The 13702-nt window shown below is 33.1% G+C and overlaps 1 protein-coding gene across 1 annotated transcript in view; it reads right to left on the bottom strand.

The window, feature by feature from the left end:
- The window catches only part of LOC118179741 (adenosine receptor A1-like), a 190255-nt gene extending 176801 nt beyond the window's left edge, over window positions 1-13454 (bottom strand). The window contains exon 1 of the mRNA XM_085822010.1: window positions 12718-13454. Within this exon, the coding sequence (XP_085678136.1) occupies window positions 12718-13302 (585 nt within the window). The 5' untranslated portion in view covers window positions 13303-13454. The remainder of the gene's footprint in view (window positions 1-12717) is intronic.
- Between the last annotated feature and the right edge of the window lie 248 nt (window positions 13455-13702).

Genomic DNA, 13702 nt, shown 5'->3' with positions numbered 1-13702 from the left:
GCGACAACATACAGGATACACATAAAAAATTTTAACGAATGTTAGTTCTAAGAATTTTTTATTCTGAAGGCATAAACATTTGTTTAAAATTTTGTAAAATGCCAATAAATGAAGACAATAAATTTGTAAAAAGACATTAATTTAAGAATTTATTATGTTTTCATGGTTCAACATTCTGATTCACCGGTTCGTATCACGTGACCCCAAGTGATCTCATATCACGTAAACTATACTACAAAAATCTAATTCTCTGAGATCTACATTAATTTCAAGTTAAATTTTAATTTGAAATACAAGTTTAAATGCAAGAATTATTTTAATTCGTACGAATAGCTTACTCAGAAATTATGTAAAACTGTAGTGTTTTACTTCGCTAGTGCGTTCTGATTAGAATGGATGAATTTAACTCTTGATTTTGCCTTTTCTATATTTTCGCTTTCGGGTGAGCGGTGCGATTGCATTCTAATTGACTTAATTACCGCGAATCGTCTTGGGGCATAAAATTTAACTATCTTGTAAAAATTCTATGTAATTGTATGCCAGTATTAAAAGAAACAATCAATCTGATAAGAAATGGGTGCGACTTGTTTTGAAAATGGGGCATAAAAGGTTACCAGCGAAGAGATTCCCTTTGGCATCAGTTGTACCATTATTGGCGACTTTATCGTTTGCGCCGGCAAAACGGAAAAGTACCGATTTAAGAAATAAGGTAAAATTCTGAGTGTATAGGATCACTCAATCATTAAATTAAAAAATAATCCTCATTCAGGGTAAACTAGGAGATAATCATCATATACGTAGTAAAACAGTTGGAATACGAAGAAAAAAGACAAAGGCTAAAAATTTATTAACGAAAGGAAATCACCTCCGATAAATCAGTAAAATATAGTCTCTTATTAAATTGTGATGACATGTAGCAGTTTTGCAGATATTCAGTTATAGGATAAATACAAGTAAGAAAATAATTATCTTCGGAAGACTGTGAAGGAAACATTTTATTTTATATGTGTTTAAGGAAATGAACTGTATCAGTCACTTAAAACACCTACTTGATATATGCTTTCAAGAATTCAATATAAATAAGTACACATTATCATATAACTACTAAATCACCTAATTAATAAAACCTAAGCACACGTCCTTTTTCTGTGACGTAGCAACTACTCTACTCGCATCCACTTTCTGATAAGGCTCCCTGTCCCCATTTTCAGATAAGCCTCCCTTCTACGGCTCAGCCTTCCTACTCGGGAGCTCCCTCAACTCCAGATCCCTAAGATCCCGAGCCAGAACTGTAATTTTCCCCTACTATCTTCTTTTGCATCAATTAAAATTTTGCATGCTAAAAATCTAAGAATATATCTATTTCGCCTAAAAGAGAGCGGATGTTGTTAACGCAAAATATCGAATAGTAAGTCAATGAAGTAGACTTAAAAATCTGCGCCGGTCATCAATCAGAATCGGCGAATGTGGGTAAGATCTTCAGGCATAAAAAATATTGACATTTTCAGCCATATGGCAGACTTTTATGTTCTCAATAAATCTAGAAACCTTATTTTTGACAGGCTGAATTTTTTACGGCTGCATATGAGGATCCGGACGTTAATAATATTGACGTAAATCTTGAGATTCAGAAAGAAATATTTCTTAGTAGCAACACCAAGACAGAAATGTGTATAATATGGTTTCGGTTTGGTTTAGTCGATTATGACAAAGCACACTAGGGATATCTGCCTAAGGGGAGGGATCCCTTCGTGGTGGACTTTCTGATGGAAACTGGCTCGTATACCTGTTACACTTGGGAAAAACTACGGAAACGCCCATGCAGCCAGCCCGTTTGCCTGGAATCGAGCCCAGTTCAGCAATAAACCGTTCGGCAGCTGACGAGCACGTGTTTAATATGGGAAAGCTATCAAAATCAATCTCTTGAGTTCTGACAATTAAGCAATGAGAAATGTGTCTTACTTTCTTTAATTTGTTTCACAGAGATCAAAAGACACAGAAGTTAAAATATATTTCTGAGTCATGCATTTGTCTTTAAGTTTTTTTATATTAAAAATTAGGTTAATATTTTAAAAGATATTGATTTTTTTTTAATCTTAAAGCGTTTTACTTTGTTCCAGTGTTATTTAATTTAGGTATATTGATTCCTAAATTTATATAAAATGCTTGTTTTATGCGAATATAAAATTTTTAAGTATTTATTTAACTGATAGATTCGCAAAGCAAGCTTAAGGAGCTACCTGCCTCAGAAGAATTCATAGAGAATTTTCTAAGGTAAAATGGCTCGTATTCCTATTCGAAAACCCAAGAAAATATCTTACAGCGAGATCATTAAATGAAATCCAAGATGAGCTGTTGTTCAGCTGTCATATCCACTTTGCCACTGGTTAATTCATGTGATTTAAATTATCCGAAGTTGGATTTACTAAATTTTAAACTGATTATTTGAACACAATGAATTAGTTAAGACTAAGCACAGAAAGATGTTTTCCTTTAGCTACCCGTTTCCTTATTGTGTGGATTAGAGAGCTGTCTATCTTAGGTCGGGGAACCTTTTTAAAGGACTTTAGAAAACTGGCTTAAACTCATTTAACATCGAATTAACTCCCTGCGGCCAATATGTTCGCCAGAAAGGGAATCTGGTCAGATCACAAGTATTCAGCAGTCTAATGTATTCGGCCACTAGTGGGCACGATATGATGGGAAATTTTTACGTGGGAAAACCGCGGGAATCCATACATTGTCCATTAAACTCCCGACGAACTACCAGTACTTCACGCTTTAATCTCTCCGTCACTAGTGGCTCTGGGCCTTTTGAAAATGGATATAATGGATGAGCGAAATCTAGAAATTACGGTTCTTTATTTGTTTTTTAATGATTTTGTCTCTTTCACAAATGATGATGGATCCCATTCACTTTACTGAAAGATTAAAACAATTCACAATTGTTTTGACGACTATTAAAAGAATATTATTTTGAAATGAAATTCTATACCATGACGCAGAAAGCTATATATGAAATGCTCCCAATGAAAAAATAATTTTATTAATTTCAATAATATGCTTTATGCAATTTTACTCGTATTTACTTGGATATTACGAAATCAAAACTAATTCAAAACATATTTTATGTTTCTGTGATTACAAGCGTGTACACTTGTTCATGAGAATTTTTATTGTACTTATTTATTTCGTAAATCATAATGTAGTAGTTTAACAGATTAATGAATCCGTTTTTAATGAATCTATTACCGAGCTCAAATTCACAAAGAAATATTTTTATTTCATATAAAATTGGATGAGACGTTGGAAAATTAGTGGCGCTGAGATTTTTTAGGAATAAAAAAAACTAACTAATTTTTATTTTACATATTCAACCTATTTATACAGTGTTCATTTTTTAATCATCAAATATTTCTTTCTCTTCTTCTATTCCATTTTCTGAAAAGTCTCCATTTTCATCACACAGTACAGCAAAAAGATTATTTTTCATAAATCATCATCTTATATCCATCTCAATGCTTTAAATTTTTCAATATTTCATCAGTCATCCATCTTTTGTGCTTTTGTGTGCATTTGAGTCGTCCCAAAACTTCAGAGCTGTCCCAAAAATTTCTGCTTTCAGCGTATGCAGTAAATAAGAATTAAAATTGTTAACAATACTTATCATGTGTTTCGCTGTCTGCATTTTCGACCAAGTTAGATACATGTACAGATGTCTGCATTTTCCATTGTAATTAAATGCAGGTCCCCCCCCCCAGAATTAACCTCTTTTTTTACATTTTTACTATACCTTAAAAAATTTAATGAAACTAAAATTTATAAATTAAACATATTAAAAAATTTAGTTGTACCAAAAATTTGGATGTGTAGGGAATAAACAGATTAAGGAGTCTCTAAACTATGAGGAATATATTTCTGCAGATTTTAAGTCTTTCTGAAATATGTAAACATTTTTTTATATATATCAAAGATCAATACTTTTGAATTAACATCTTTTTGCTGTACAGAGAAATTATTGCAAAGTTATGAAAACAAAAGAAAGTTTTAGAGTTCATTTTTGTGATGAAAATCATAAAACATAATAATTTTATACAAATTTTTTAGATCTTTAACATTTATTTTCTTTAGGAGCTTAAATGCATTTTGAAAGTAAGCAATCTAAACCAACACTCAAATATAATATTCTTATATCTTAAAATAATAAGTAATATAGATTACAGTGAAATCTCTAACGATTTAAAACATTTCGGGTATCGATACCTGAGAATCGATCTCGTTTCTGAGGACAGCTTTATTTCACTCTCATTTAGATGAATTTTGCACACATAAATCTCAACATCTTTCCAACTTTATCAGTTTCTTCAGCTGCATGCGATCAAGTTTGTGTCAGAAGTTTTAAACTTTTGTTTTTATGTTCAGTTAGTAATTGTTATTCGCATAATAAGAAAAATGCAGTAACATGTCGTAAATGATTATCCAAATTAAAGCTCTACAGATTTTGGATTAAAAAAGTAGCGGCTTGGTTTCATTGAATCAAAATTGGGACAAAACAAATACCACATATACAAAATAATGATAATAAATAAGGAACCTATTTAGGGGGGGGAGGAGGAGGCGGTCAAAGCACCATTTCACAGCTCTGTCATCAAAATTATTCAGAAATATTGTATTGACATACAACATTCCGATGGTATTGTGACCAGACTGCTAATGTGATAAGACCACTAATTACTAGCAGTCCGATCCAGGTTAAAAAATGGGCTGTCTGCATAGGAATTTTCGGTGCTTTCTTCGTATGTACAGTAATACGAGTTAGTTTTCCCTAGAGAGACCTTCAGAAAAGCAACTTTTCCCCTTACGCAGATAGCCAAACAATGCTTTACTATAATCCAATTCGAACTATTACAAATACATATTAATTACTCCAGATTTGCAAATTTCCTGAAATACATCACTGATCAATGCTTTCCATGATATAGATAAATTAATGGCTACTTGCGTTTTAACGCAACCAACTTAACGCAATTTGGCGACTTATTAGAGATGAAAAGGTTTGGTTTTACGTGATCCTCCCGTGATTAGGCAGATAGCCTGGGGCTATCTGTCTAGGGAGAAGGGATGCCTTCGTGGAGGACTTATAAGGAAAACTGGCTTGCGTACACGTTACACATGGAGAAAACCATGAAAACGCCATTCGCCAAAGCCCGTTCGCGGAATTCCAACTACCAGTGTTCAGAGACTATAGCCCTCGGCCACGGGTGGGCTCCAGATGAAAAGCTAAAAGTTATTTTTCGGGTGTAAGTTGAAGATTTTCGCACTTTTTTTCAGATAGATTCTCAAACTACTGATATTTATCATAAGGCGGTCATTATCAGCATATGAAAAGAAAATATACTTTAGCAATTTAAAATACAAATTTTAACTAAGTATGCAAATAATTGAAATTTTTCAAATTCGTTTATAATGAAAAAAATATTCGCGTATACAACACGAAAAAACTGCAGTTCTAAAAATGAAACATTTGGGATTGGGGAATAAAGTAGATACATCAACTGAAACTGAAAATCAACAAAAACCACAAACTTAAATGTACATCTTTCCGATACTGGTATCAATTCAAACGTATGTTTAAGCACTAAACATAGTTTTCCAAACTTTTTCAATTCACTGCTTCTCTCTCAGCATTCTCCTCCTGCGCGATTCTTTGGAGTTTGTATAGCTCTTTACTAATCCTTACAACGATAGATTACATCAATACAATTACAATATCAAATTCTTTTGAACTTAATTTTTTTTTCTGATTGAAAATTCTTAAAAGAATTGTAGTATTTATTTGAATCCAATGTTGAATCATTTTTGCTAAAAAAAAAATACTCGATATGATACAAAAGACTGGCTGCAATAACATAGCAGCTAGCCGAGAATTTTTCAGCAGTTTGAAGAACAAAAGTAAGTATTTAGATTTGTTTAAAAACATATATTATGTTTTTAAACATAATATATTACCATGACCATAAGGATTACCATGGCCATAAAGTTTACCATGACCATAACCGCTACTTCGACTGCTTTGCTTGAAATAAAACCAAAGTCCACTTGAAATAAACCTTTTTAGCAGTGAGGTTCAAGGCATTTTTGTTCGATACCAAACGAAGCTATTAAACTAACCTATCCTAACCAAATACAGCTCTCGAGCCATGTGATTTCAGCGGAAAGAAGGTCCAATAATAGCTAAGTAGATGTGATCACTGTCAGCTCGACAGGACAGGATCTCCGGCGAAACAAAGGAACTACATGCGCGTTTTCATGCCTTTACCCGTCCGTAAAGTGAATATGAGTGAGTTTCCCCAAGAAAGGCATCCCTTCTTTAGTAGATAGCCCTTCGACTGCTTTGCTTGAACTAAATCAACCAACTAACCAATAACTAACATACAGCATCAGTTCGCAATAGATGGAGCCACATGGACACAAGAGAAGTCAGAAATTCTGCAGTCACTGATATTTATGCGGTTTATTGAGATAACCTGATGAAAAGCTTCAAAGAAATAAGCAAATTTCGCAGAGATCCTAAAGTACGACATTCTCTAGGAAGATAGATTTTTTAGGCCCTGCTCTGCTCATTTGCTGCATACTATAATGAAGAATCAGGCTACCAATGAGAAAGCAGAATTCCCTAGTGTTTTATTCTTCAGTTTGATATCGTGTCTTTGCAAATGCGTGAATTCTGAGACACTACCAGCATCGACAATGACCGATCTCCACACCCTGCCCGAGCTTCAATCTGCCCGTGAAGTACTTATCTCTTAAGGAGAATTTTCTTTACGGTCGCATCACAGGTCAGGCCCTGATGGGACTCTTTCAATAACTGGCAAGAACAAGGAACACTGTCACTTTCTGCAGGCCAGTACATCGACTAAGTATCAAAGAAATAGTTTTAACTTACAAATTAATAGATTGGGCTTGGATGTCATATTTCATAAGATATCAGCCTGGGACATTAGGTTTATAATATAAAACTTAGATTGTGTTACATTCTTATGTAAAACTGTGCAGCCCTACCCAGTATTCAGATAGCAATACCTTGAGTATTATAATGCAAATGCAAGATGACAATAAAATATCGTTTGAAACACTTCCTACAAGACGAATCTGAGCAAATATTCTCAGATACTTTCATATTCATTTCAAAACTCTGCGCTTTGATTTATTTAATTATGGCAAAGCACGCCAGGGCTGTCTGTCTAAGCGGAGCAATGCTTTCGTGAAGAACTTTCTAAGAGAAACTGACTCGTATCCGCATTACACATGAGTAAAACCATGAAAACGCTCATGCATTCAGCCCGCTCGCCTGAAATCGAATCTAGGTCGGAACTACCAATGTTCAGCGACACCGCTCGGCCTTTGGTGGGTGGAAGCGAAATCAGTGCCCGAATATTTTAAAGCTGTTATAAATTCTAAATGTCATCTAATTAAAATCTTTATTAGATGACTTTCATTTTATAGCCTTGAAGCAATGCAAAAGATTCTGTATTTTTAATTTAAATCTGTAATTGTTTATTTCATCAATTTTCAGTTTCAAGCTATTTTTCCAATTTTCAGTTTAACTATCACAAGCAGATTTATATTTTATCTCTCGGAAACAAAAGATTGATTTTACTTAAGAGATAACATGATCTGCTATAAAATTTAATGAACTTCACAGGATACCGAACTTCAAATTCCTTAAATTCCTTTTTAGATGCCAATATAAATATATGTTACATAATTTGCCTTAAAAGCAATATTTCCATTTACATAAGAAATTCCTTAAATAAATCTGATAAAAATAAGAAGCAGCTAGATATATTAAATATTCTGGAAGTAAAGAAAGCTTGTTAAGTCTAAAGAAAAGTAATAAACAACACCGATACTTGGGCATTATTCGCAACCACCTTAGCCGAAGCCGCCAAAGTTTCAGAGTACGCCAAACTGTTAACCAAGTATACATAACGATTATTCACGAAACACTTCGCATGTAAATATTCAGTTTCCAACATCGCCATTTTTGTGTGCGTACTTTTTCCTATTGAAAGTTCCAACGGCTTTAAAAAAAAATAATAATAATAATAATAATAATAATAAAATAAATTAATTAAATCATAATTTTTTTTCGGTCTTAAACACGATTTTAAAATTCGGGTTTGCGGAATTTTCCTTTCCTACTATAGAAAAAACACAGGTGAAATTTCTGCGAGAATACAGTATTTTGGCAGCAAAATCGCTAAAGGAATACTATTTGAATCTTTTCTAAAAGAGATCGCTACGAAATGTCCATTAAAACAAAAACCCATTTGTAAGTTTGTAACTAGCTTGCTAACTGTTTTGGGGATAAATATGTAGTTGAAACTTAAAAATATGTATGTGAGTAACATAAATTGTTCTTTTTCATCCGTAAAATTCGCATAATTGGGTTATGGTGGCTTCGATAATATGCAAGTACCACAAAGCCTATTTATGCGGGGGGAAATCTTTCCGAATAATTTTATGTTAACCGTTCAGTAAGAGATTTCATTAATCAGATAGTACTGTACAGAAGTACTCAAAGTTTTACATTATTTATGAATCACACAATGAACCTAAGAGTCGCAATGCATAGCGACTGTTATAAGCCCAGCAATTTGCTTTTTCGGGATATTAGCGTGCAGCTCTTCATGACTATCTAACAGAATATTATTCGGGTACATATGATTACAACCAAACAACTTAAGCCTACTGCATAAACAGAACAATGACTTCGAGGAAAATTTCTGAGGAAAACTGGCTCTTATTAACGCTACACATAGTAAAACCATGAAAATGCCCAAGTAGTCAAGTCCGTTCGCCGATATTTGAGTCTGAGTCGAGCTACCAGAGCTCAGCAGTCTTACCTGCTCAGCTGCTGGTGGGGTACTGGCGAGCTGTTAGCGTAGTTAATATTGCTGACTGAAGAGCAAATAACGGGTAGTTCAAAATATTGAATATGTAGCAAATCTGATTAAGATTTTTACACGAGTAAAGAAAACGCCCGTTATATATAAAAAATTTAACATCCCCATTGACTTATGAACTATTTTAGATTTATAACAGATTCCTTAATAAAATGGCCAAGATCTCTAGATTATTCTTATAATTAGAAGAAATGATTCCTTTAAAGCAATTTAGCTCTTTCAGGGTATCAGAATGATTCTGGTCTTACGCCAAGGTTTTCATCTTAGACATAAATCAATGTTTTTTCATGTTCTCAGAAATAATCGTAACTTTAAGAGGTGGTCGTCTTAGGAAGGTACGATTTTAAATTTTTATAGATTCTCAAATTTCTGTGGCTATGTAATGGTTGAAGCTGTAGTGAGAAATATAAATTACACCGAATTAAGTTTTATTTAACTTTATTAAATACTCTACATCTTAAGAGAAAAAGTACAAATGTCCAATATGTAAGATTTCGGTGAAGGCTGTTTTATGATCAAGAAGTTTTTTAATCTTATATGTAGAATTCAGATATTCTCCCAAGATTTAATTATTTACTGTATACTAGAAAACCTTTATACTAGAAATGCTTTTGTACTAGATAGGCCTTTTTTTAGAAAGATACTTTATACTAGAAAAGCATGTACTTGTCTTTTATTTTGATGTTCACATCGGTAATATTATTAAAACAGACTTTCCTATTTTAACATACGTATCATATTGGTCTCTTGAAAATGGGTCTGAGAAAGGACACAAACGCTTTTCCTGCGATGACAATTATGATTTCTGTGCGACTGATGAAAAATTCTGAATTTTGACCATTATTCAGATACATAAACAAGGGAATGTACAGTAAAATTATGTAGCTAATATAATAGTAATTTTATAATTTGGCTTGATGGTGATTATTTTTAAAACTTATGTACATAAACTGGATATTTGGCGAAAAATTAGACTATCAAAAAAGAACTTTAGTTTTTGATTAGACTTTAATTTATTTTATTCTTTATGTTTGTCTAACAAACAATTTCAGTTTAAATTGCATTCAGTATTTATTTTCAAGGACATATAAACTGCACGTAAAAATTATTTTAAGTTTTTTTATGGGGGAGAATAATATATAAGCTTTGCTTTAGAACTTTTACTGGAAAATACTATTAGATTAATTTAGGTGACTCTAAAAGAAATGGCCAAATATCTTCCTTAAATTTTATAACTTATATTAATAAAATTTGATATTACTCATAAACAAAGTTCACAATTCACAAAGAAACTATGTTACCATCAGAAGTTTACACGGAAATACGTAGATCAACTTTTAGAGAGTTCCTGTATGACATCTTAAATGGCATTGAAACATAATGTCAAAATTAGGTAAAGTGATTAATATACCACAGTGGAGTGATTAAAGTAGCATAAATTTTTCAAAAAGTCAGTAAAAGTACACTTAAAAATAATATATAACCCTCATGAAACTCAATTACCTTATTAGGCTAATCTTTGGAATATGGTAACAGGTAGTTTGGCGACATTTTGGTAAGGCGGTAAAGGTTACTAGCTAGGACTTTAGCAGTGTACATGGATAAAGTCAAGAGTGTGCGCAATGCCATTTTTGTGCAATTCTTAGATGTTTTTTTAAGTGAAAATAGGTCGACGTGCACATGGATACCGTGTATGAGCAATTCTTAAAAACGCGGCAAGCAGTTTGCGATTTTGCACTTTCTCCCAATTTCGCACCTAATCTTCGTCATGATTAAGCACTTTTGTTCCATAAAAGTTCTAGCATAAGAGTAATTCGGCTAGCAGATTGTTAGAAAAAAATATTGAGTAAAAAAAAAAAAACATGCCTTTACTTCGTGAAGACAAAATGGCGTCCAAACAAAAACTAGCAGGTTGCTGTAGCAGGATTGGTCGCCAAATTTTCGCCAAAGAATCGCCAAGTTACTATAATCCAAAGATTAACCAATAATTACACCACACCATTAAAACTTTCTAGATTTCAATTCAGAGTCATGAAATAAGCTTCTAAACCATATACAATCAAGTCTGGCTAAATCAAAATTATAAAGAATAAAATCATGGATATCTCTTTTGATAAAATACCATAATATGAACTTAGAGCATATTGACAGTTGCTTACTGTTGGAAGGAGTTCACTACACAAATTAGCAAATGCTCATTTTTATAACATATATATACCCGAAACTTTGACATGTATTGATGGTAATATATCACACAAAATATTATTCAGATATTGGTCAATATTTCGTGAATATGAACATACTGAAATGATAAAATCGATAATTATGCTGCTGGTAATCAATTGGATAAAAATTATGTTTATTGCAGTTGAGCCTAAATGTTTGTAGAAAGTTGATTTGAAAGTTGACACCAAAAACTTGTGCGTAGCAAATATCGTTGAGTCTATAACATAATACTTTATGGGATTTTTTTTTAACTGTAATGATCAGTTATCCACATAAATTTTCAATAAGGCGTAAAAGTAAACTTAGATTCGTATGGATTTTTGAATAAAACTTGCGAAACTTTAATTCTGCAGAATTACTTTAAGTTCTGAAGAAGGGGAACATATGTCAGATCACCCTCGTAATCAGCACAGTTTAATTCGAAATCTACTCCAATCTAAGGTTGTTTATTTGTTAAATTTAAATGAACAGCTGACTACGTTAGACAACTAATTTTAAATTAACTATATATTACGTAACTATCTATAACTGTGCTATTTTTACTGAAAATAACGTAGTTACCTAGATGCACTTTACATTCCATCCGTTGAAGATTAAGGCGGCAAGCGACTTCAGAGTAAATGAAAGAAATATTAAAGTCATATCTTTAAAACAAAAATCAAAATGAGCATTAATATACAAGATTAACCGAAGCTATGTTTACCACTAATTACCGTGGATTTAAAATTATTTAGGAAATTATAATTAATAAGAATATTAAAGATACACTTTAAAAGCCCAGACATAAGTATCTAGAAATTTATCTAGATACTTATATCTATTTGGTAAGTTGTATGTCTATTTGGTATACTGAACTGATCCTTTCAGCCAGTCTTTGATAATTAAATAGATATTTCAGGTAATTCCTCTCCGATTCTGATCTATTAAGTAAAAATTGTAATGATGGCTTTTTTCAAAATTTTGTGTATTGGTTACAAAAAATTCAACAGTGCAGGAGAATTCGAAAAACCTGGAATAATTAAAACCACAACAAAAGGGATTTGCTTTAATTTACAGCTAGAATTCATATTTATTATAGAATTATTTATTAATTAAGTACAATTTATTTCTGTTCAAGTAAAATTAACCTAAGAAACTTCTTAAATAAGACAAAATAATAAAAATTTAAAAGCAGTAAGTATACTTAGAATAGGCGGTTATGACTTAACAGTTAATCACGTGGTAAAAAAGAAATATAGAAATACATATGACATGTAATAGCTTTTCCATTTATGTTGACAAGCTTCATGCTTGTCGAACTTAAACCAGCCGTATTTATATCTGAACAAACTTATTAGATTTTTAAAGATTATTGCAATAACCTTTTATATTATTCAAGACAATGAAAAAACTAAAACACGTAAAGAAATTTTAAAATAAAAAGCCTTGAAACATAAAGAAATGAATCTGGATAAATAGAGTCATACTACACTTTTAGTTGCGAAAGAATAGACGTGCAGAAATGATAGAGAGAGATTCGTACCTGCTTCAGTACAACGGCGTATATCCTTCCATAGCAGAAGGCCATCAGAAGTGCAGGGTAGACTATGGTAGCGAAGAAAATGAGGACTAGGAAGTCATAATGCATGACTGGAATGAAGAGACATCGACCATCCTTCTCGGGGCCATTATTCCATCCGAAGATCGGCAGTAACCCAACTAACGACCCCAGGATCCAGCAGCCGAGAATAACGATACCTGCCGCTCGTCGATTCATAGTTCTTTTGTAACAGAAGGGATGAAGTATAGCCCAGTAACGATCCAGTGTCACTGCTACAAGGTTCAGTATGGACACAGTACACAGTAGGACGAGAACAGATAGCATAAGCAAGCAGATTTGGAAGGCATTCCTGGGAAGCCCAAGACGGGCCATGACTGCTGATGGAACGCCGATAAGTCCGACCAAAAAGTCTGATGTCGCCAAACTGATGATGTACAAATTGGTGACTCGTCGTAGACGTCTTTCTAAAGCGAAAGTTGCGACCACCAGCAAATTTCCGGCGATCGCTAGAATAGCTACTGCTACTTCACATATAGCATAAGTCAATGGGAGCTCATCTTGGCCCATTCCGATAGAAGATTTTTATTGGGTTTATTTTAAGCGCGGATTTTGTTGTTTACACCGCGAGCGCAGATGTGAGCGTTATTAAAACGTACTTTTAATGCCTCAATGCGACGTTCGCCGCGGCTGTTAAGTTTGTATCCAATCCAGCGGGTGATTCCACGATACTTTTCTTTCATCGCATGACCGCTTGCCGCGACCGTTTAAAGCATCGCCCTCTGGTGGAGAGACTGAGAAATATCAAGCAAAACAAATTGATTCCAGTATCACGCGATCTGCAATTCTTGACCGAGAGCGCGTGGATAAATTTCTTTTTTCTACTCATTTTTTCAACAGATCTATTTTATTTTTATATGTTTTATATTTTATCAGGATTGACTTCCACAAGCAAATTTAAATTATAAAT

Source organism: Stegodyphus dumicola, chromosome 8 (assembly GCF_044657685.1).
Source record: "Stegodyphus dumicola isolate Sdum_Otavi_A_Nest chromosome 8, ASM4465768v1".
Taxonomy (NCBI): Eukaryota; Metazoa; Arthropoda; class Arachnida; order Araneae; family Eresidae; genus Stegodyphus; species Stegodyphus dumicola.
This window is presented reverse-complemented; position numbering and strand designations above follow the sequence as displayed.